At 38.6% G+C, this 22,935-nt stretch overlaps 1 protein-coding gene across 12 annotated transcripts in view; it reads right to left on the bottom strand.

Annotated features, from left to right (window-relative positions):
* HDHD2 (haloacid dehalogenase like hydrolase domain containing 2) overlaps positions 1 to 22,935 on the bottom strand; it is a 37,383-nt gene that overhangs the window by 3,639 nt on the left and 10,809 nt on the right. For all 12 annotated transcript variants that reach the window (XM_025997070.2, XM_025997069.2, XM_025997066.2 and 9 more), the window contains exons 3-6: positions 21,314 to 21,522; positions 18,204 to 18,288; positions 6,154 to 6,370; positions 3,603 to 3,666 (exon numbers count right to left, since the gene is read on the bottom strand). In XM_025997070.2, the coding sequence (XP_025852855.1) occupies positions 3,603 to 3,666; positions 6,154 to 6,370; positions 18,204 to 18,288; positions 21,314 to 21,522 (575 nt within the window). The remainder of the gene's footprint in view (positions 1 to 3,602; positions 3,667 to 6,153; positions 6,371 to 18,203; positions 18,289 to 21,313; positions 21,523 to 22,935) is intronic.

A 22,935-nucleotide genomic window follows, 5' to 3' on the forward strand; every position in this document is an offset into this window, starting at 1 on the left:
TCATAGGGCCAGGGCAGCTGGCAGCTGGCAGCTAAAGTTTCTTTCAGATATCCAGAGCTGGGGAAATCATCTTCTTCCCCAACAGCCCTAAAGATAGGCATGGTGACTGAATTAATGCTTTTCACAGGAAGCCGGGACACCACAGGGCAGAGGCTTTGTCAGCTCCTGAGGGTGACTGGAAACAGCATGTGCTGCTGCTATGTAAGGATCCTGTGAGTCTGATGAATGAGCACCCAGGGGTGAGGATAGAAAGTGATGCATGCACTCAGGCCTGAGCCAGGCAGGACAGTCTGCCCAGCAGGGCACCACGGGGCAGGTACAATGCTTAAGAAGGGTCCCACTGCCCTTCAGAAAGAGTGCAAATCCCTACCACTGCCCTTTGTCATCTGGCCCAGCACCCCCCCACCCTCTGGGTGTGCTTCCACAAGACTGCAGTCCTGGACGGGACCTGGCTCTCTGAGGACCTTCACACCTGCCTTCTCCTTTGCTGGCAATAGGCTTCTCACCCCCACTTCCCTCTGCATGCTTCAGGCCAAAATCCATATTCCCATCCCCGTAAGATCTCCTCCCGGTTATTCTCTCTCTCAGCACCCTGTTCTTTGCCTCCACAATATTTATAATGTGTTGCAATTACATATTTATCCTTTAATGTCTGTGAGTTCTCTGAGAGCAGGGACTATGTTATTTTCCCCAATGTATTCATTCCCAGCACCAAACATAATGACTAACATGTGGTGAGCATTCCACAATTTTTTTAAGGCAGGCAGGCAGGCAGACTGCTTCAGCTGAAGTCCTGGGGAACAAGGCCAAGTGCTCTATAGCCTCTTGGCCTGCCTCTGCACTTCCCCTTTTCTTTGCTCTTTCATCCCTTTTTCTGTCATCTCTGCCACTTATCCCTCTGCATTCTCCAGCACTCTCTGCCTAAATCCAGCTCCCCTAACAACAGACCCACTGTTTCCTACAGTTCCCACCATCCTTTACGTACCTCTTTATGAGGCTTTGCCCAGCAAACAAAGCCTGAAAAGCCCATTTCACACCAGATGCACTGCATCTTGTCTTACTGTGAATTCCTACAGGAATGGAGCCAGCATCAAATGTATAAAGGTAATGAGTATCTGCCTCACTCACCTCAACATCCTCAAGACACCTGTCCACAGTATGGGCCACACAGAAAACTCTGCTGCTAGTTTTTTCTCAAGCTTAAATTCCATTTAGTACAAACTCTTGCCACATTTTCTACTTGGTCTCGTATATGTCACTAACTACTGGTCTCATATATAAGTCACATACCTACTTCCTGGATTCAGTGGCCTAAGGGAGTGTATGTGAAAGTCAAGTTTCTTGACTTATCTTGACGAAGATAAGGGCTTGCAGAATGCTTTTACTGTCTAGGCCTGCAAGTGGGGACTTCTACAAAGTACACATTGACACAGTGCCTTATATAGGTGTGAGAGTTCCAGCACCGCAAATGGTGTCTGGCATAAAGCAGGTGCTCACTAATGTGGGCTCAGTGGATGAAGCAGGCTGCCACCACTCACTGCCTCACTCACTGTGGCAGTCTGTGCTTTCCTAGATGAATAGATGCTGAGCAGAAGGGGAGACAGGAAGCCATTTTGATATTAGATAAAGGATGACTCCATCTTTTCTAGGTGACTGTTTTACATGCTAAACAAAACAAATTCTGGGTAGCACTAGTCGCAAATCTTTATTAATAAATCACTGGGCAAGTGTATACCGAGCTTCTACCATGTGCTACTCATGGTGAAACAAAATTGCTTAAGACCATCCACAAGAAGCACTTATGGACTAGATTAAAATCCTTACAATAATTTTCAACATTGGGAAGCCTAGTACTTGCTCAAATTTATCAACGGAGCCAGCCATTTTGTGTGCCTTTAGAACAGTGGGCTTACTTGGGATTTTTCTGACCAGGCACCAACAGGACAAATAGGCCTATTTCCCTGCGCTGGACTCAGCTGCTTTATTGGTGATACATTTTCAGTTTGGCTGTGTGATATTGCTGGCTTCTCTAAGACTAACTGGATGGCTCTGTGACAGGCTGATCACAATCACCTGCCAGTAGGAAAAGGGAGCAGCCACAGAGGCCAGCCAAGGGGAGGGGGAGCAGAGCCTACAAGACACTGGCCTAGGATGGTTTTAATGCTTAGTATAAATCCTTAATTATGTGAGCTAAAGAGAAAAAATGTTCACAGGACTAATACGCAAGAGGAAAAATAGTTGTCTGAAGATTTCCTTGGTGACCAGAAAATACTGAATGGCAGCAATTTGAAAATTAAGATAGAGTGAGGGATGATGAGTGTGACTTTTATGGAGTTTTTCTTGATACTTCCTCTTTTTTGCTGACATCAAAGGGTAGTAATGTTTTCGGGATGGTGCTAATCATTTTGACTGAGAAATGTCAACAAACACACCGTTCATTCTGGAATGACTGGAACCACTATCTGCAAGGCTCCAACAATTCCCTCTGAACCCTGGCACAGTCTGAACTCTGTTCATACAGGGCCTTGCCAAATACTTCTTATTCAATGGTAGCTGGAGCTACGCTTTGTTTCTATTTTTAAATTTAAAATAGCTTTTATGCAACCACATTTTCTTGAATAAATGTCAGGAGTAAATGAATGTACTTTTTCTAAAAAATTTCCATATTGTGGCTCTTCTGAAACTTTAAATCTTCGTTTTTAGGAAAAACCTCTTAAATGGTTTCACTTGCATTATATGAAACCAGGCACATGCCCTTGCACAGCTAGTCATTGCACACTGAGGCCAGGATCCAGAACACTAATGGGTCCTCTGGAGTCATAATACTGTATTAGCTCAGTCCTCCCCAGTACATTCCTGCTCTTACCTTAAATTTACTTTGAGGGGCTACAAAGAGTATACCTAATTTTGGAACAGGAAATAATTCCTAAAACAGTAAGTGAAAGATAATAGTTTTTTGTGTGATTTTTTAAAAAAAATGCAAATGTTCAACAGAAAGTATCAGATCCCTTAGCCTACTAGTTCCTACTATCTTATAGCTGGCACCAAAAAAAAAAAAAAGGAAAGAGAGATACTTTTATAGAGTATCACAAAGTCAGTGGTCTTTGGTCCATTCAATGTGGTGATTTGTGTATCAAGAAAATCATAAATACTAATTGTCGACCAGCATGAATATCTCTGGGTAAGTTTTATTTTTATTTTTTTAAAAAGATTTTATTTATTCATGAGACACAGAGAAAGGCAGAGACACAGGCAGAGGGAGAAGCAGGCCCTCTGTGTGCAGCCCGATGTGGGACTCTATCCCACGACCCTGGGATCACGCCCTGAGCTGAAGGCAGACTGCTCAACCACTGAGCCACCCAGGTGCCCCTCTGGTTAAGTTTTAAAATGACCTCTAAACTCATCTTCCTAGTTTTATGCAGCACCGGCCTTCCCACAATGTCTTTTTTTGCTAAGATCCTGAGCCCATTTTATTTTTGCTTTGTGACAGAAAGAGAATGAATGTGCCCAGTGGGCTTTGTCATTTCTGCAAAGACTGTTCTTTAAGCAACCGTGTGTTTTACCATCTTGCTTTAGAGAAGGCTTATACAGAAGATACATACCAGTTTTTACTAAGATGCCCAGCATGCCGACATTCTGAGCTCCACCAACATCATCCCTGCAGTCCTAGGAAAGCATAAAGAAAGCATTTAGTTCACTATCTTCAGTTAGCTTGTCACCAAAACGCTATCAATTGATAGTTGACTGATTAAGCTGGGATGGCAAACTGTGGTGGCATTATCTTTTCTTAAAATACAAGAGGGGAAAAGGAGGTAAGTCCACATGGAACCATCTGAGGAAGCATGCCATCTGGAAAAGGAGGTGTTGGAGAAGTGGAAAGTGTACAACAGAGTAGTCTAATGTAGTCTAATTCTAGTGATCAAACACAAAGAGTGCATCTATGGTTCATGTTTTCCTCACGTACATCTGTGTCCTCTTAAAATAGATCATGGGAAAAAGCATTCTGTTCATTTGGCAGCTTTGAAGGGGAATGATCCAACTGCAGACTGTGAATGGACTGCATTCAGAAGACAGCTCTGCTGCAGCCCATGTAACACACTATACTTACTTTCCAGCCAGTCCAGCCAGTCGTCCCTCAAACATAAGATCAAGCAAAATCAGAATACTGAGATTCTCTTCACTCTTGGATATAACAGATCGGTTAGAAAGGCACCTCCTCTTTCCACTTCTTACCCAAGATAAGATGAATATGCTTGTTTGACTGTGATGATAAACACGAGTTAATAAAAATCCAAGGACTGGAAGAAATACCAAGAAAATCAGCCCTTGGGGGTGCCTGGGTGGCTCAGCTGGTTTGAACATCTGATTCTTGATTTTGGCTCAAGATCTCAAGGTTGTAAGATCAAGCCCTGTGTCAGATGCCAGGCTCTGTGCTGGGCATGGAGTCTGCTTAGGGATTCTCTCTCCCCCTTTACCCCTTTCCCTCTCCGAAAGAAAGAAAGAAAGAAAGAAAGAAAGAAAGAAAGAAAGAAAGAAAGAAAGAAAGAGAAAGAGAAAGAGAAAGAGAAAGAAAATCAATCCTGCCATCTTATGTCTTTATAGCACTTTATAGACAGGACTCATTCAGATCGTGCCTGAAGAACTCTTTTCCTCAGTAGTAAAAATCATTAATATCATTCAACAATAGACCCTGGAAATAAGTTTTAGAGTATCAAAGTTAGATCTTCATTTAAGGTCTAACTTACTACCTTGCATTGCATCTAAACTTGTCCTAGTGAAATGGCAGAGATGGGGGAGAAGGAAGGAAGGAAGAAGGAAGGTGGGAAAAAGTGGGCAAGGAAAGGGAGGGAAAACCCACCATCTCTGGGATAACAAAAACCTTCCATGCAGCTGAACACTTCCACCATGTGCCTCTCTCCACCCTGTCCCAATACTGGTAACTCCTGAGATAAAGAATTCTGACGCCTCCACTTCTTCAAACACACATTTGCCCAGGAAAGTTAGCTAAAGGTTTGCCAAGAGGAAAAGGTGACTGAAAAGATGGTTTCTCAAAGCAACATCAAGGTTAGTGACTATCCTATTTGGGTTCATGAGTAAGGGAGTGGAAATGAGCACCGGGATGTGTCTGCACTATACAAGTGAAGCAAGCAAGGGATCCAGAATTTTTTTGGAGGAAGTCCAGAGCCTTGAATTCCACTTCCAGCTGTGCCACTAATTAGCTGTGGGAATTTAGGCAAGAAGCTTTACCTCTCTGGGCCTCCGCATCCTAGTCTATCAAATGACAAGGTTTGGAACAGACAACCTCCATGGTCCCTTCTAGCCTAATGGATTTACTTAAAATTGAAATATAATCCTTGCCACAGGCAGTGTGCTTTCTAGCTCTTTTCCCCTCATGGCACATGTAGAAAATAATGTTTTCCCAGGATGCTGGGGAAAACTGGTAAGGTGCTCATGGCCAGAGGTCACTGGCTAGAGCCTCCCATCATCCAGGTCCAGCCCTACCACTCAGAGGGCTGAGGCAATCAATATCTGGAGCTATTTGTGGCACACTGACTGGGAAGTTCTTCTATAAAGCATATACTAGGAAAAAAATCAATAATAATAGAATTCTGTAGGTATACATTGCTCCCTGCATATGTAACACTCAAAAAAACTTAAAATTTGTGTAAAGTTTTTTTCCAATAGATATATAAAGCACTTAATTGACTTGCATTTAATGGCCTTTTGATTGTACATATATCTCATCACACTATGAACAATGTCAGAAATAATCAAAATTTCAATTTTTTTTAAGATTAAAAAAATTATTTATTCATGAGAGACACACAGAGAGAGAGAGAGGCAGAGACACAGGCAGAGGGAGAAGCAGGCTCCCTGAGGGGAGTCAGATGCAGAACCTGATCCCAGGATCCCGGGATCATGCCGAGTGGAAGGCAGACACTCAACCACTGAGCCACCCAGGCGTCCCTCAAAATTTCAATTCTTTAGAAGAATATCACTAACCATCTTCTGGTAAGCTGTTTATAGGTACCCAATTACTACCATCTGATAGCTGCCGTAAGAGTCTGCTAGTGTTTCAAAGCAGTACTTCCAAGTTGGCTCTTCCCAGCGTGACAGGTAAGCTCTGGGCATTTCCTAGGCTTTACTACTTACATCTCCTATCATGATGGCCTCCTCAGGTTCACAGCCAGTGCCCCGCAATGCTTCCAAAAAGAATGTTTTCTCTGGTTTCCCCACTACTGTGGCTTTGGTGTCTGTGGCATACTCCAAAGCTGTCACAAATGGTCCAGGCCCCAGGGCTAGGCCATCTTTCCTCTTGTAATATCTGGCTTTGTGGATTGCTATCAGAGGTGCCCCATCCAGGAGTAAGCTAGGGAGACAGAGAAAATGGAAATTGGCTAAAAGCAAGGCTTTTGTGGCTGGAAAAGAATGTCAGACTCACAAAGTGGTTTTATTCACACTCACGGAAACAAATAGTTTCTTATTAACTTTTAATGACTTGCTGTCTTCTAATGAATTCGCGAAGAACTGCTGGGAATTACACTCAGATACGCGAAGAAAAGGTGATAGATTATTAAATTTGGGATTGCTTCAACCTTTTACCTTTAGTGGTTTTCAGATACTTTACCCAAATCACTGGGGAAAGAGAACGAAGAGAAGTAAAGCTAAATAAGACACTCAAGGGATGAAGCTTAACTTAATGAGACAAGTTGTTTCAACCTTCCCTAATGGTAAGCAGGAGGGCTCTGGAGCCTTTTACAATACGACATAACTGTAGCTGACACATTCAGCTAATAACTCCGGAAATACCTGGATCCCTCTTTCCTCTACTCCAAAATATAAGTCTTATATTCAGAAATTTAGAAAAAGTATTTTACAAATACATTCTGCTTGTACCTTTACCTCTTCATTCTACCTCTGACTGCTTCAGCCCATCTTCCCTGAAGAATGCACCAACGAGGTTTAAGGGAGACCCATGCTGTCAAATCCTTTCCTTTGTTCTGATGTAGGACAAATGCTCTCAGACCAACCAAAAGGACATAAAGGATGTTCCCATTAGTTTGAGAACTAAACTCCACATATAGCTAAGGATCCTCATGAGTGACTCAGGCAAAACCTAACAGCACAAATCCAGAAAACCACACCAACTTCTTCATACTCTCTTCCCAACCCCCATCCCCAAACACCTGCCTTCCATCCCAACAGTGCAGCCTGCAGATGTCACAGAGCAGGAACAATCATGCACATATTCTCATCTAATGGAATGTGGGACAGGATAGATTTCTTAAACTGCTTTTAACCAATGTAATAAATGATCTCACTAGCTTAATTTACTTTAAGTCATCTCCTTAGTTAAAATATTTAGTATGTCCATTGAGGAGGAATTCATCACATCTTACCCTTCACAATTATGAGTAATTAAGCGCTCAACTATGAAACTGCTAAATTATCCTTGTCAGTGGGCACAGAAATGCCTTCCTGTGGGAGATGCAGAATTCAGACATTTATGATTAAATATTTTATTAAGTAAAAACCAATACTGGACTATTACAGGGCCTTATTGTTAGTTACTATGAATTGCTCACAGCACAGGATGGATCCTTCAAATGTATTCACTAGAATTAATACAAATTTACTTCTTCAAACAAATCTTGAAATCCAACTGTTAGAAAACCTGATAAAGCCACTATGTTGGCCTTAAAGAACGATTGCTGATAGCAATGAGATAATAACCGGTGATTTATCTACCCCCCCACCCCGCCCTTGTCACCCCACCCCCAATCCCATTTATTTGCTACTCTACCACGGAACTGGAATTCTTTATGCAACAGACCTCAAAATTGCTTTCCACTTATATAGCTAAACTGAAAACTCATTTGATTTAGCTTTGTTAATATTTTATTATATATTAACTGGGGATAAGACTTAGCTTGATTGATGTGTGTACTTAATTCCTAGGCAGTACTTTAGTGCCTTCCCTGGAAGGGCTGAACTGTGGGTTCCTCCACATTTCTCTAAATGGGAACCGGTTCTACACTAGGCTGGAGAGGACAGGCATTTCTCAGGGAAGTGGTTCCTGCTGTTACCCACCTTCTCTGCACAATGTGGGCTTTACTGAATCTTTGAAGAGCCAAGGCATATCCAGGATGGACCAAAAGGCGAATGTTTGCTAGGACACAGATTAAAAGATCTTTTATAGTTAAACATTGGACTGCAATACTTGGAGTGTTTTTACACTCCTAGTCAGGGCAACAAAGGATCAATTGCTTTTGTTAGAACAAGGAATGCAACATCAGGAAATCTGAGAATTTTCTGTCTATATCTAACTATAAAACTATTGAGGTTCAAGAAATAAGGGGGGAAAAGGCACAAGAAAGGTCTGATTCAAATATCTGTGGCTGTAAACTCCATGTAGGCAAAGTAAACCCATAACAAGTCCTAGTCCGGGAGCAGGGCGACGATACAGACATTCTAGGCGGAGCAGTGAGAGAAAAACTGAGGGGACAGCTTATGTGCACAGCTACAAAACACTGCTGAAAAGGGACCTCAAGGAACATCAAGTCCACACACCCATTGTTGGATGAAGAGATCATCCGGAGATGGTGGCCAAAATCATCGCACCACTGAGGAGCGTAGAACCCAGAGAGCTTCTGAAAACCAACCTAGTACTCTTCCAAATGTACTATACGGTCTTTCTAAATAATGTTTCTAGGAAAACAATAAACTTTTCATCATTTCCACTGAAAATGGAGCATTTGGAAATGAAATCACACGACAGCTTTAGTAACTGTCAGACACTCCCATATGTACAAACTAGTTAGTCCTTTTCTTCCTGCCCCCCCTGAAAACGGTCATTCCCCCAATCTTTCCCATCTCAATATATTCAACCCAGGTCCTTAGCCAGACTCCTAGTAGCCATCCTTGCCTTTTCCCTTTTGCCCATCCTCCCACACCCTATGTATGGGAGTATGGATACTCCCATATCCAGTAATTTCCAATTCCAAAGCAAGAATAAAATATCTCAAAACTGTCTTCCTTCTCTCCTGAACTTCTGCAATGGTCTCTTAACCAGCCTTCCTGCTTTCTACTCTTGCTCCATTGTTCCAATCGACTGTACAGGCAATAGTGGCAGTTTTAAACATACAGAGGAGATCACTTCCCTCCCCTGCTCAGAAGACCTCAGCAACTTCTCACTGCAAATAGTATAAAATGCAAAGTCCTCACTGCAGCTTAAGGCTTTGCCCTATGTCTCCAGTCTTAAGTCACCTTCCCTCTCGATGGTGGTATGCCAGACACAATAGTCTCTTCTCACTTCATAGCCATGTCACTCTCTTTCGCATTAGCCCACATCCACACTGTTCCCTCCACCTGACACAGTCCCCCGGACTTTTACCACAGCTATCTTCTGCTCCTTTTTTGGGTCTCAGCTTCAATGTCAGCACAATAAAGAAGCATTTCCAACCTCCATATCGAAGGTGGGCTTCCTCCTCGCCTCTAATCTCTTCTCTCCTCACCCTTTTTTTCTTTGTATCACTTTCCATAGTTCATCATCCTTACTCAACTGTTACTGGTCTGTCTTCCTCACTAGAATATAATTTCCACTATGCCCATCAGTTTTACTCATCCCTGTATCTCCTACTTCTAAAACACAAACAAAAAACTCTGGCACCTCTCCCTAAATGTTTACTGAATAAATTGATGGATGAAGGTCCGCCTGTCTCGATGTCCTGATGTATATAATATGAGGAGTGATGCTTACCTTCTTGAGGAATAGAGAATATATAAGCAAACCTTTTCATAGTATCTATCAGATGATGACAATTACTTTTCTTCATAAATATAGGAAGTGTGGGATCTCTGCTACTTAAAATAGGTAACAGCAAATCACTTCATATTTGTGGGCCTCAGTTTCTTATAAAATGAAGAGGGTGATACAGATCAGGGCTTTTCATTCTCAGCATGACTAACATTTTGGACTAGCAAATGCACTCACTGGTGTCTGTCCTAGTAGCATCCCTGGCCTCTACCCACTAGATGCCAGTAGCAATCCTCATCCCCAGCTGTGACAACCAAAAACGTCTCTAGACATTGTCAAATGTTCCCTGGGAAGCAAAAGTGTCCCTGGTTGAGAACCATTGAAATAAATGATGGTCAAAACCTTGATACTCAATAATACACTTAAAACTAATACCAATCGGGGCAGCCCAGGTGGATCAGTGGTTTAGCACCCCAGACCTGATCTTGGAGACCTGGGATTGAGTCCCACGTTGGGCTCCCTGCATTGAGCCTGCTTCTCCCTCTGCCTGTGTCTCTGCCTCTATCTCTCTCTCTCTCATGAATAAATAAAATCTTAAAAAAAATAAATAAAACTAATACCAATCAACCTGAGAAAGACAAACTACCAAAAGCTCAAATTAAAACAATAAATCATGAAATATATCAAAGAAAAATCTCATTAACAATTAATTGAAACCTTCAAAATATTTCCAGTGTCAGACTGACAGAGTAACTGTCTCATCAATACCAGGCTATTTATTATCAGCACTTCTACTTAGTACTGCAGTTGTGTCTTAGTACAGACAGTAAAATAAAGCAAGAAAAAGAAATGAAAACATAAAGATTGGCAGGGAAAAAGTAAAACTGTCATTATTTATAGGGGACACAACTGTCTGTGTAGAAAATCCAGTCCAAAAGACTCTACAAGGGACGCCTGGGTGGCACAGTGGTTGAGCATTGGGTTTTGGCTCAGGGCGTGGTCCCAGAGTTCTGGGATCAAGTCCCACAAAGGCTCCCTGTAAGGAGCCTGCTTCTCCCTCTGCCTGTGTCTCTGCCACTCTCTCTGTGTCTCTCATGAATAAATAAATAAAATTAAAAAAAAAAACCCAAAACCCTATAACCAAAACAAAACAAGACTCCACAAATAATTTACTAGAATTAGCAAGAAAATATAAAATCAATAAATAGGAGGTTAACATATAAAAAACTCAATTATATTCCTTTGTGTTAGCAAGACCTTTAAAAATGAAATTTAATAAAATACCATTTATAATAGCATCAAACAACATTACATAGATTAATTTAACAAAAAGTCTAAGACCCATACTCTAAATAAACTGCAAAAACATTGCTGAGAGAGTGTAAAGACCAAACCTAAATAAATGGAGATTATTCCATTTTCATAGACTGGAAGAGACATCACTGTTCAGATGTAAATTCCACCCTGATTCATAGATTTATCAATCACACTCCCAGGGGGCTTTTTTTTGTGTGTGTAAATTGACAAGTTGATTCCAAAATTTATGTGGAAATTCTAAAGATGTAGAATGGCCAAGACAGTCTTAAACAAGATTAAACTTGAAGAATGTACACTACTGGATATTAAGACTTCTAAAGCTACAGTATTCGTGACAGTATGGAGCAGCATAAGTACAGATAAAAAATCCAGAAAGACAGCCATACATTTATAGTCCCTTGATTTATGTCAAAAGCACCAGAAGCACTACTGCAATTCTATAATAAAAAGAGTGGCTCTTTGCAATAAATACTGCTGAAACAACTGGCTATCTGTATCGGAAGAAAAATGAAAATTTACATCACATAATTCACAAAAATTAATTCAAAATAGACCTTAGAGTTATTTATTAAAGGTAGACAGTAAAGCTGGTAGAAAAAAACAGGAAAATACCTTCATGACTATGGGGTAGGCAAAGATTTCTTAAGCAGAACAGAAGAAAATATTGATAAATTGGATTCCATCAAAATTAAGAACTCCATGTTCTCATATACAAGTTAGTATTCTCAATATTCTATAATGTATTCTCCTACTACTAACAGAGGCAAACCACAGATAAGAATAAGCGAATAAGATTGCTGCAGTACATATATCTAACCAAAGGCTTGTACATATAACAAATAAAGAGCTCCTACAAATCAATAAGAAAAATACAACCCAACCAGAAAAGGCAAAAGAACTGAATGGGCACATCATAAAGTTATCACTATGCATATGGGAAATACAAATTAAAGTTCAGTAAGATACACTATACACACCAAATAGAATAGCTACAATCGCACAGACTGGCAAGGGACTGGTGAGAATGGGGGGGCAGATAGAACTCTCATTAGTAGATAGAACTCTCATTAGTAACTAGTGGGAACATAAGACTTGGTATAATCACTTTGGAAAAATTGTTTGGCAATATTTACTAAATCTAAACAAGTACATATCCTATTACCCAGTAATTTAATTCCTAGATGCAGACTTGAGAGAAATGAGTACATATGCCACCCAAAGACAGGTAGGAGAATGTTTGTAGCAGCTTTATTCATAACAGCCAGAACTGGAAACAATCTAAATGCCCATTAATGGCAGAATAAATAAATACATTGTGGAATAGCCACACCATGGACTACTGCACAAAAAGGCCAACAATAAAAAAAGAGAAACAAAACAAAACCTAAGTATTGCTACATGCAACAACTTGGGTAATCTCAAAAACAGATGAATATGTTACAATTATGATTTCATTCATATGAAGATCAAGAACTGGCAGTACACACAAATCACAGTGGTGACCTTAAGAAAGGGGGTGGTGTTGCCGGGGTAGGGAGCCTTTCAGGGTGCTGTAAATGTTCCATCTCTTGATCAGAGTGGGGATTACATAGGCATAGCTATGTGTACAATTTTACTGAGTTGTATACTGACAATTTGTATACCTTACCATGCATATTTTACATCAAATTTTAAAAGATCAGTAGTAGTATATTTATGTGATTTATTCGCTAGAAGCTTTTACTTGGAGTAGCTAGAGTGCCTGGACCATAAAAGAATTTCCCCAATTAGTTAAAAAATAAGAGTAGTTAGTGACTGATACTCAATTCAGTTCTGTATCCTGATTTTCAGACTGGCATATAAAGCTGTCCTCCTGCATATACTAACGGAATGCTTCACATAACTCAAGTTCTTAAGTCTTAAACAATTTCCTACATCCAAAGTGTTTTATTTTTACAGTCTGGACTTTAATTTAAAAAACTGCATAGCAGTCAGCCCTTTCAAAATAGAAAAAGCCCACAGAAATTATTTCTACTTTAAGCCCTGCTGCCACATTGCTCTGGAATTCCTCATGCCCAGGGCTCTAAACAATAAGAAAAAATTCAGGAGTTCCTGTCCAAATGCCTTAATAACTAAGGCCATTACTATTGGTTTTTTTCTTCCCTTTCTAAGGAACTGAATATACTGAAGTAATTAAACGTTTTAGTTTTTCTTAAGGAGACAGGGAAAAGAAAGCAATTCAACACTGAACAGAAAAACCATTTATGGAGATAAGAATCTCCTCCCCAAACCAAAACAACAACAACAAAAAAACGAATACAACAACAACAACAACAAAACACCCTAATTTTTGCACACCTCTAAGACTTTCAGAGGATTCCTGTATCTGGCAACAGTTATAGGAAATAAATCATCAACAAAGTTTCAAAACGTTATTCTTAAGTAGCCTTCATCTCTGCATTTAACTGTGAAAGTTGGGGTGTCATTTACTTTCAGTTTTAATGACATTTTAAGAAGCTACTCTTAAGTTAGGAGGAAAAAAACCCTAATTTTTCCTAGGCTAAACAATTCTCTGTAGTTTTCTCCCCAAATTCCTTTGACTCAGCAACCATATACTTCTGAAAACAATCTTAAGGAATAACCATAAATACTGCCTAAAATATGTGTTCTCATTTTTTAAAAACTAACCTCAATATCCTGGAAATAACCAAGGATAGGAAGCCGACAGCTACACAATGTACTGCACTTTTTGAAGTGGAATATGCTGTGGGAATCAAACATGTTTTGGAAGACTATTTAAGAATATAGAAAAACATGCACAATACATTGTGGGGTTTTTAAAAAGCAAGTGACCACATAGTGTGTGTGTATATATTTCTCATTTTCATCTAAATATTTATGTGCATGGAAACAAATGAGCTGTGTGCTAGCATGTTAACTGGGCTCTCTTTAGGTGGCAGGATTACAGGTAATTTTATTTATTCTTTTCCTTTTTGAGCATTTAAACTTTCCTACAATGAAAACATAATACTTTTGCGCTGAATTTTTTTTTTTTTTTAGTCTTGTAACTTAAGTTCAAGTTAGGTTATTAAGCAATCTGCTTGCCTAACATCCTTTCTCCTAATAAAGATCATCAAATTTAATTATAATTAGTCTATTAATAAAATGCTCAAGCTTTGGGCTTCTAACTCAGGTCAGCAGATGAAAAAAGACCTTGCTACAAACTAGTACTACAGCTGTGAAAATGAATGAACTAGAGCTATGGATATTCATGTTGATGAATCATACAATACTACCAGGGGATAAAGCAAATTGATGAATACATAAAGTATAAAACATGCAAAATAATACTACATATTGTTTAGGGATACCTACCGTATGTGATAAGTATAAACAAATATATGACAATGATAAACACAAAATTCAAAACCATGATTACTTTTGGGTCTTGGGCGATAAAATCAAGGAACGATATTCAGGGGATATCAAATGTGCTCATAATTTAGAATTCTTAAACTGGTTGATAGGCATAAGAGTGTTCATTATGTTATACTTTGTATCTTTCAGTATTAGATAAAAGGGGGAAAGCCATCTATGGCTTTTAGGATTTGAATGTCTTCTAGAATCCAAACCCTAATCATGTCTATTCCCTATAGGTCGTTCTTATCCTCTCCTTAAATCAATTCTTTAAATTCAGGTTTCTGGATGTCAGACATTTAAGACATATTTGTAGACAGACTGTACTATGCATTTGTGTGTGTGTGTGTGTGTGTGTGTGTGTGTCTGTTTTGCAGGGAGGGGGGGGGTTATCCATTCAAAACACAGTAAATAAGAGGCAGTGTAATATGGAAGGTTGATGTATCTGCCTGAGGGCAATATGTCCCTGAAGCTGTTATTCAAGGCAGCTATGCAATGGGGTTTAAAATCCAATGCTTATTCTCATTATCAACCTGAATAGTAATTTAACTAATCGGTGGTTCATTTGAGATGTCTATATTTGCCACACACAATCCAAACAGCTGTAGTCATTGGTTGGAAGGCATAGTCTCTGTGGAGACATCAATATGCAAAGAAGGGCAAGACCTAAAATCCTTCTGTTAATTCTCCACCCAGCTGTTAAGTGCATTTGTGAAATTAGAGTTGACCTATAAATGCACTGTAATGTTTTAAAATGTAGTGTTTAAAAAAATCAATATGGTTAGGGAAGTGTACTAATTAGACAGCATCCGAGCAATTACAAAGTCAGTATTATGTCAACATACATTTTTATTACCCTGAGTCTAGTATTCATCTAAGACAGAGACCTCCCAACTTCCTATTAAATATGTCCTTCCCAAATTACCAGCTAAAGTCAGTCAATACCCTCTCCTTGAATTCTGTGGCTAAAGAAATGGATAAAAGGTAATGGGTTAAGTTTAGAAGTAAGAAATCATAGCAGGTTCTTCATTTCACATGAAGACTGACTTTGGCATAGTGGTAAACCTTACTTAAGGAGGTCAGATAGTCCACCCTTCCTGCCCCCAGCAACCCAAGAAGCTAAAGTAGGATAACTCAAGTAGGTGAAGCAAAATAAATTTTAATACCATGTACCCCACATCTTCAAGCAACATGGCATAACAATGGGTCTTCAGGAAATAAAATACAGTGAATGGATACTGAGAAACTATAAAAAGTTAGTTTGTTCTTTTTAAACAAAGACTTGACTATCACAGGGACTAAGAGAGTCACAAATAAAAGTGCATTAAGTAGCTGTAGTTTCTATTAACCAAGGATCTAAAATTAATATTCATATGAAGAAAAAAGGTAGCTGTTCCCAAAGTGCCTTTTTGGCCACAAAGACCATCTGTGAGAACAGCCATTTCCAAGATCAACAGCAAATAACATGGCCAGGTGTGTGAACCCTGTAGTGAGTTTTATTTTTATTTTTTTTAAAAAGTCTTTTTTTTTTAATTTATTTTTATTTTTATTTATTTATGATAGTCACACACAGAGAGAGAGAGAGAGAGGCAGAGACATAGGCAGAGGAAGAAGCAGGCTCCATGCACCGGGAGCCCGACGTGGGATTCGATCCTAGGTCTCCAGGACCGCGCCCTGAGCCAAAGGCAGGCGCTAAACCGCTGCGCCACCCAGGGATCCCAGTAGTGAGTTTTAAAGTTTTCTACAAACATTCTCATTTTTGGACATCTACATCAAGAAATGAATTCTACATCAAGTATACATTAGAATGATTCCTGTAGATCTTCATACTGGTAAGAAAATCATGTTTTTTATCGCATTCTTTGTAATTAAATACCAAAAATTTACCTAGCCATTATAAAAACATTTTTTAAGCAAGTTCAATGTATCCTGATGCAATATTTAGAGCTACTTAACTTATCATAAATTCAAAGGCAAATAACACGGTTTAATGGTTTGATAAGAAGTAAAAGACAAGATGAAAAATGAAAAACCTATGAAAAATAAAAAATCCTAGGGAAAAAAATCAATCTCACTCTAGAGTCTATTCTTAAGTATGAGAACCAGGATGCCATCTTCCTTTTTAAAGCAAAAGTGAAAAGTTCATTTAAGCAAAATGGACATAAAAGTGAAGATTTAGAACATTTCTATGTTGTATTTCTCCACATTTCTGCCAGCAACCATTGGAACACCTCCAGTTAGATACCGCAAAGGCCACTTATCACCCCCTGAACCCCAAACAGAAAATGTTCTCTGTCACATGTGCTCAGGTTAGAAATCTGGGCATCCACCTTGACTCACTGGTCTTATTCACCCCCTAAACCCAACCATCTAGTCATGTTGATACTACTACCTAAATCTGCTTCTTCAACCATACTGCTACCATCCCAGTTCAGACTACTAATATCACTTATCAAATAATTTCTTTGAAAATGTGGTCAAGGGACACCTGGATGGCTCAGCAGTTGAGCATCTACCTTTGGCTCAGGCCGTGATCCTGGGGTCCTGGGACTGAGTCTTGCATCTGACTCCCCATAGGGAGCCTGCTTCTCCCTCTGCCTGTGTCTCTGCCTCTCTCTGTGTGTCTCTCATGAATAAATGAATAAAGTCTTAAAAAAAAAAAGTGTGGTCAAATTTGTCAACTTTTCTCAATTCCTTAGACTGTCACTGAGGGAAGAATTACATGTACTGTTTTGGAGTGTTAACCAAGGTAATACCTTCCTTCAGAGAACAACATAATCAATGGAGAATCACAGGAATAATAATAAAAGATAAAACTGAAACCATGCCCCACAGGATTGAGGTTAAAACAAGCCCAAAGTGTAAAGCTTGTTTTTCAGAGAACTGTTGTCCCCTCATCAGCTATTCTATCTTTTCAGACCCCACTAACATATCCATCAACTGTCTCTGCAGAAGCCTGGACTCAAGGTCATCTGATACAGTTCCAGCCTATGAACAAGCAAAGCCCACATTCCTTGCTGTATATAACCCAAGATCCCATTCAGTTCATGTCAGTTCTCAGAGCATGCCTCTAGCAACCTTCTTCTCTTTGTCCTAAGATACCATTTTGATGTCAGGGCTCAATTTTGTCCCATTCTGGTGTCAAATCCTCACTCCTAAGTGAACATGGGATGTTACATACATTTGCTCAATGATCACAATCCATCTTTTCTCATTAACAGCTATGTAAGTTTCCCTGCCCTTTTCATCAATACGCATATAATCTCAACCCCTCTGATTATAAAACATTTGTTCTCTCCCTCCTTGGAGGAGGCAGATTAGAAGCTAGTCCTCCAGTCTCTTTTGGCTGCTTCTTGAATAAACTCTTTCCTTGCTGCAAACCTGATATGTCTCAGTGACTGGCTTTGCTGCCCACTGGGCACATGGACTTGGGTTCCATTACAAAATGGCTAGCTTCAGAGCTGCAATTTTATTATGAATTTCTGCCCCAAGATAATTGATTCTACAAACCAGAAAAACCCCAGTGATCATCACTTTTTAACATACTGATTATTTTTAAAAAACTAAGCCAGCTAGTAATAAATATGATTTAATGTTGATCTTGAAGTTATCTTGAAGACATCTATCCTCATGTACAGAAAGTAAAATATATCTATAACCTTCCATGACAGAGACTCAGGAAGGGAAGAGGGGATTATATGATCAGATGAAAAATAAAGAGCTAAAGACTTACCGGAAGGCTTGATTCAGAATTTGATAATGAAAATGTTCTGGTGCCAATCCTATGACCACAGCGTTAGGATCACTTGTTTGTATTCCTGGGAATGGAAAAAAATATGTAATTGTTAACAGCAATGATACGTTTTATAATAAAATGGCTTTAGTCAATCAAATACAAATTTTTGCTGTGGCCATACTCTGAAATTTAAGATATTATCCTGCCCAATGTACTTTGAAGGTATAAGCAATACTTAAAAAAAAGTCTCCTAGTATTTTTGCATATTCTTTTTCCATGGTGTTATAGCTACTCAGTAACTACGAGATCTCAATGGAAACTTGTAACTTGATGTTCTCAAACAAGTGACAATTTCTAACTTTAAAAAGCTTTACTGATTACAATCAACAAGATGAGCGATGAGTTCTCTATGAGCTATCAGATCAATAGCAACTGATGAGGGACTAAAAGTCTAAGAGGCAAGGAAATTAAACTTTCTAATTGACACAGCTGAGGTTAACACATACATGATACATATGGAATGCCTGTAGATTCTACAGTTTTCTACTTAATGCTTAATCCACTCTTAGTTCCACAAATATTATTCTATAATTAAAGTATATTTTAAAGTCTTGGTATCTGATAACAGAACTTCAGATATGAAAACCAAACAGGTACATTCACTATTACAGTTATTAAAAGTCTGATGAAAAAGTTTTGTGGCTTATCTATATAACTAAGCCTATTTGCCTCACTCAATGCCTGCCCTGAAGCATTCTCATTGTCAATTCCACCAAAATGTGAGGGGAAGAAATAGAGCAGAGACCCAGATTCCCAACTTCCTCCTTATAGTAGCCACAAGTATTGAGTAATTCAGAAATGGTAGTGCACCACCATCTGAGCACTGGCTATCACTGCTTCCAGGTCTTTGCAGTGGAAGATCTGGATAATGTGTATTTTTTCAGAGAACAAGGGAGTTGATAATGACATCTTTTTTTTTTTGATAATGACATTTTTGATTCAAAATTAGTAATATACAGCTTATTTGATTTTTATATTTGTATCTTCTTTCACTTACACATAAAATCATGGGTACTACCAATATTAGCATAATTACTACTTTGCTTTATCCTGTATCTATAATTTAAAAATAATACTATCAACATTACTAATAACACTAAGACTACCGAATGTAGTTTTTACCCTTAGAATTTATCACACCATGAACAATCAAAATATTGTATTTTAAAGTCATTTGAAGTAACTCTTTTCTCTAAGTGGTTTACGTCACCAACTTGATACAGAATTAAATTTACTTATTTCAATTTGATTTTAGTTTTCAGGGACTGGATTATTTTTTACCATTTAGTTGTCTTTTAAATATGCAAAATATTTACATGGTTCCAAAGGCAAAGCTATACAAAGTACTTTTAGAGAAGTTTTGTCTCCTAATCCGTTTCTCCCTTCCTTCCCATTTAGATAACCACTTTTCCTAGTTTCCCATTTATTCTTCTTTTTTTTTAAAGATTTTATTTATTTATTTATGACACACACACACACACACACACACACACACACACAGAGAGGCAGAGACACAGGCAGAGGGAGAAGCAGGCTCCATGCAGGGAGCCCGATGCGGAACTCGATCCCGGGACTCCAGGATCACGCCCTGGCCCGAAGGCAGGCGCCAAACCGCTGAGCCACCCAGGGATCCCCCCATTTATTCTTCTTTAGCTTCCTTTCACAATTATAAGACAAATCCATAGATCTCCATTTCCCTCTCATTTTCTTACACGGAAAACATGTAAGGTTTTCTACAACTCCCTTTTTCACTTCATATAGCTTACGAAGACCACTCCTTATCAAGAGACAGAATTTGCCCTTACTTATATTTCAACTACAAGGCATTCTATTTTGTGGACATATCATAGTTTAAACAGTCCTTTCCAATGAACATTTGGGTTGTTTCCAATCCTTTGTTATTTCAAATAAGACTGTAACAAACAACTTTGATTGTATGCCATTGTGTATTTTTGTAGCCACCTCTTAGGAATAGATTCCTACAAGTGGCAGTTCTGCTTCAGATACATTTTGCTAGCTATTGACAAATCTCCATAGGAGGTGCACCATTTTTTATTACTGTCAGCATTTAGATCCTTTTAAGAAATGTATTTTCTGTTGGCTTCTTTTCCTTAAAATTATAATTCTGCTTGATACACTGTTCTATTTCCTGATAAGTTTTGAGGTTCTGCCTAATGATATACAATATATTCATGCTGAATTTCCCTAATCATTATTTGTAAAGCCATCATATGGTTTTATAATGAGGCTTTTATACCCATTTTTCCATATTGTGTCATTTCACTCTGTCATTTATAAAATAAAGTAATGTGGCAAAGCTTCATAAAACCAGGGTATTTTCCCAGAGTCTGTTAATTTTTCCAAAGAGAAAATAGTTTTATTTTATTTTGGTTGAAAATACTTTATGGGCATTGCAAAAACCTCACACTATACAATATCTTTTTTCACAATATTATTAAGATTTATTCATCAGTCTCAAAAGCCAAGTTCAGCATAAATATAAACTCCCTATAATCAATCATTTTTAAGTGGGATCAGATTAATTCTATTAACAAAAACTGAAATAAAATGTAAGATTCCAAGACTTATTTTTAAGTAAGTAGATCTTAGTTTATCTCATTTATTCAAACTAATACAGTGACTCCTAGATTAAGGATTATAATACACAAAGTGATTTTGACCTGTGTTTTTTCAAACTGTGGGCCATGATTCATTAGCAGATTGTGAAGCTAATTTGGAGGGCTCTAAGCAGCATGAAAATCAAACAATTAAATAAACCAAATAGAGAATGGAGTACATTTCCAATAGTAAGTATTGTTTAACATACATAAACACAAACATATATCTACTGGGTTACTATATTATGTGTGCATACCGTGGACTGTAGTCAAAACAGGTTTGGGAAACATGAATTTAGATTAAAACTGTTGACCATTTCCATAATAATAAGAGGCAATCTGACAAAGACACTTGTAAATGTCCAGTTTTAGAATGATTTGTAAGCAAGTATGAAGAACCAATTTCTGTGTCTTTCCAATTTCCCCTACCTTTGAAATCAGGTAGTGCCCGATCATCCACTAGCAGCATGGGTCGAACCTGTTTCTGCTCTACTAAATTTCTGGCTGCAGTCAGAGAAGTGAATATTTCATCTTCAGAGATATCAAACTCTAATTTTTTCAACCTATCCAAAAGGTCTTGCTTGCTCTCTTTGGTTGTATTGGTCACAAACCTAACGATTACAGAAGCACCACGTAACCTGGGAAAGTAAAATTTAGATGTCAATAGGCAGCTTTTACATCCTAATCCCCATAAAATCTAATTTGATAGCACTTGCCAAAGGTCAGAAAATGAAGAGTAAGTCACCATGTAAAAATTTTTACTGCTAATGAGCTTTTTTACAAATTATCCACACCCTGTGGACTGCTTCATCTCCAAAGGATGCAAAGTCAAAATGTAAAACCTATGTCTACCTTTTTGAGGGCCTTCTATAATTAAGTTTTGCCACAGGGTTTTAGTAAAGTGAAAAAAACAAAGCTTGGTAACCACTGTACTCACAGATTATGAAAGATAAGTTACCTTAGAGATTATCTACTAGTACAACCTTCTCTTAAATTTGGGACAACAGAAGCCAAGGAGTTAAGTGACTGCTCAGCTTTGCACAGCTGGGGTGTGTGTGTGTGTGGCAGTAGAACCCAGGTAGGAACTCCCATCTATGCTGGTACAGCTTCTGATCTATTATCAACAGAACAGAGGATGCTTCAGAATGTTTTTTCCTTCTTCCCAATTAGTGGCTCAACACTCGAGTGTTACTAAGTTAATAGGCAGAAGCTGTCTGGAAAGCTCAAAGAAACATTCCAGTTGTCCAGACTGAAATGTGTTTTCCCCCTGAACTACCTACATACAGGATTGCTTATGATCTGCTTCTGGAACCTAAACTGGTAAGCCGGTACCAGAGAGAGAATTCATGATAGTCTAGCTTTCTTTACAAATGGAAATTATTTTGTTAGACCTACAGTATTTTAATCCAAAATCTAAAAATAATTTTAATTTAGTCACAATTTAAAATTTTATATCAATATCCTGTTGCTTTTTTTTGGATGGCTGTCGGTTTTACACCTGTCTCAAATGGACACAAAACCTAACAGCACCAACCACAATTAAAACAAGCAAGCAAATAAATCAGAAAAAATATTTTTAGGTATCCACCCAAAGAGCATTAAATGAATTTCCATGATTAAATGGTTTGCTGTAATTATGATTACCTGTACAGTGTCTGTGTGAGAGCTTTTCTGAAAAACACATTAAATGTGGTGGTTTACCTCTCAAAAGAAACTGATTACTTCAACAGAACTACTACCAATATAATTAAAAATGAACAAGTACAAGTATGGAAATTACCACATCACTTTTAATGTGGATTAAAAAAAAAAAAACTTTTCTTTTGATTAGTCCTTCAACTTCCCATAGTCTCTTTCCTTCCCTTCCACAGAAACCAAAGCCAACAGTGACAGAGTCTAGTGATTTCTTTGCGATGGAACCCTCCCCACCCCCCACCCCCATGCCAGTTGGTGCCAGTAAGAGAACAATGTGTAGGTTCTTGTCCCCGCAAACTGGCAGGTTCACAGTTTACTGAGCAACTTAGAGATGGTGTCCACTGTTTACTACAAAT

Source organism: Vulpes vulpes, chromosome 13, assembly GCF_048418805.1.
Source record: "Vulpes vulpes isolate BD-2025 chromosome 13, VulVul3, whole genome shotgun sequence".
NCBI classification, from domain to species: domain Eukaryota; kingdom Metazoa; phylum Chordata; class Mammalia; order Carnivora; family Canidae; genus Vulpes; species Vulpes vulpes.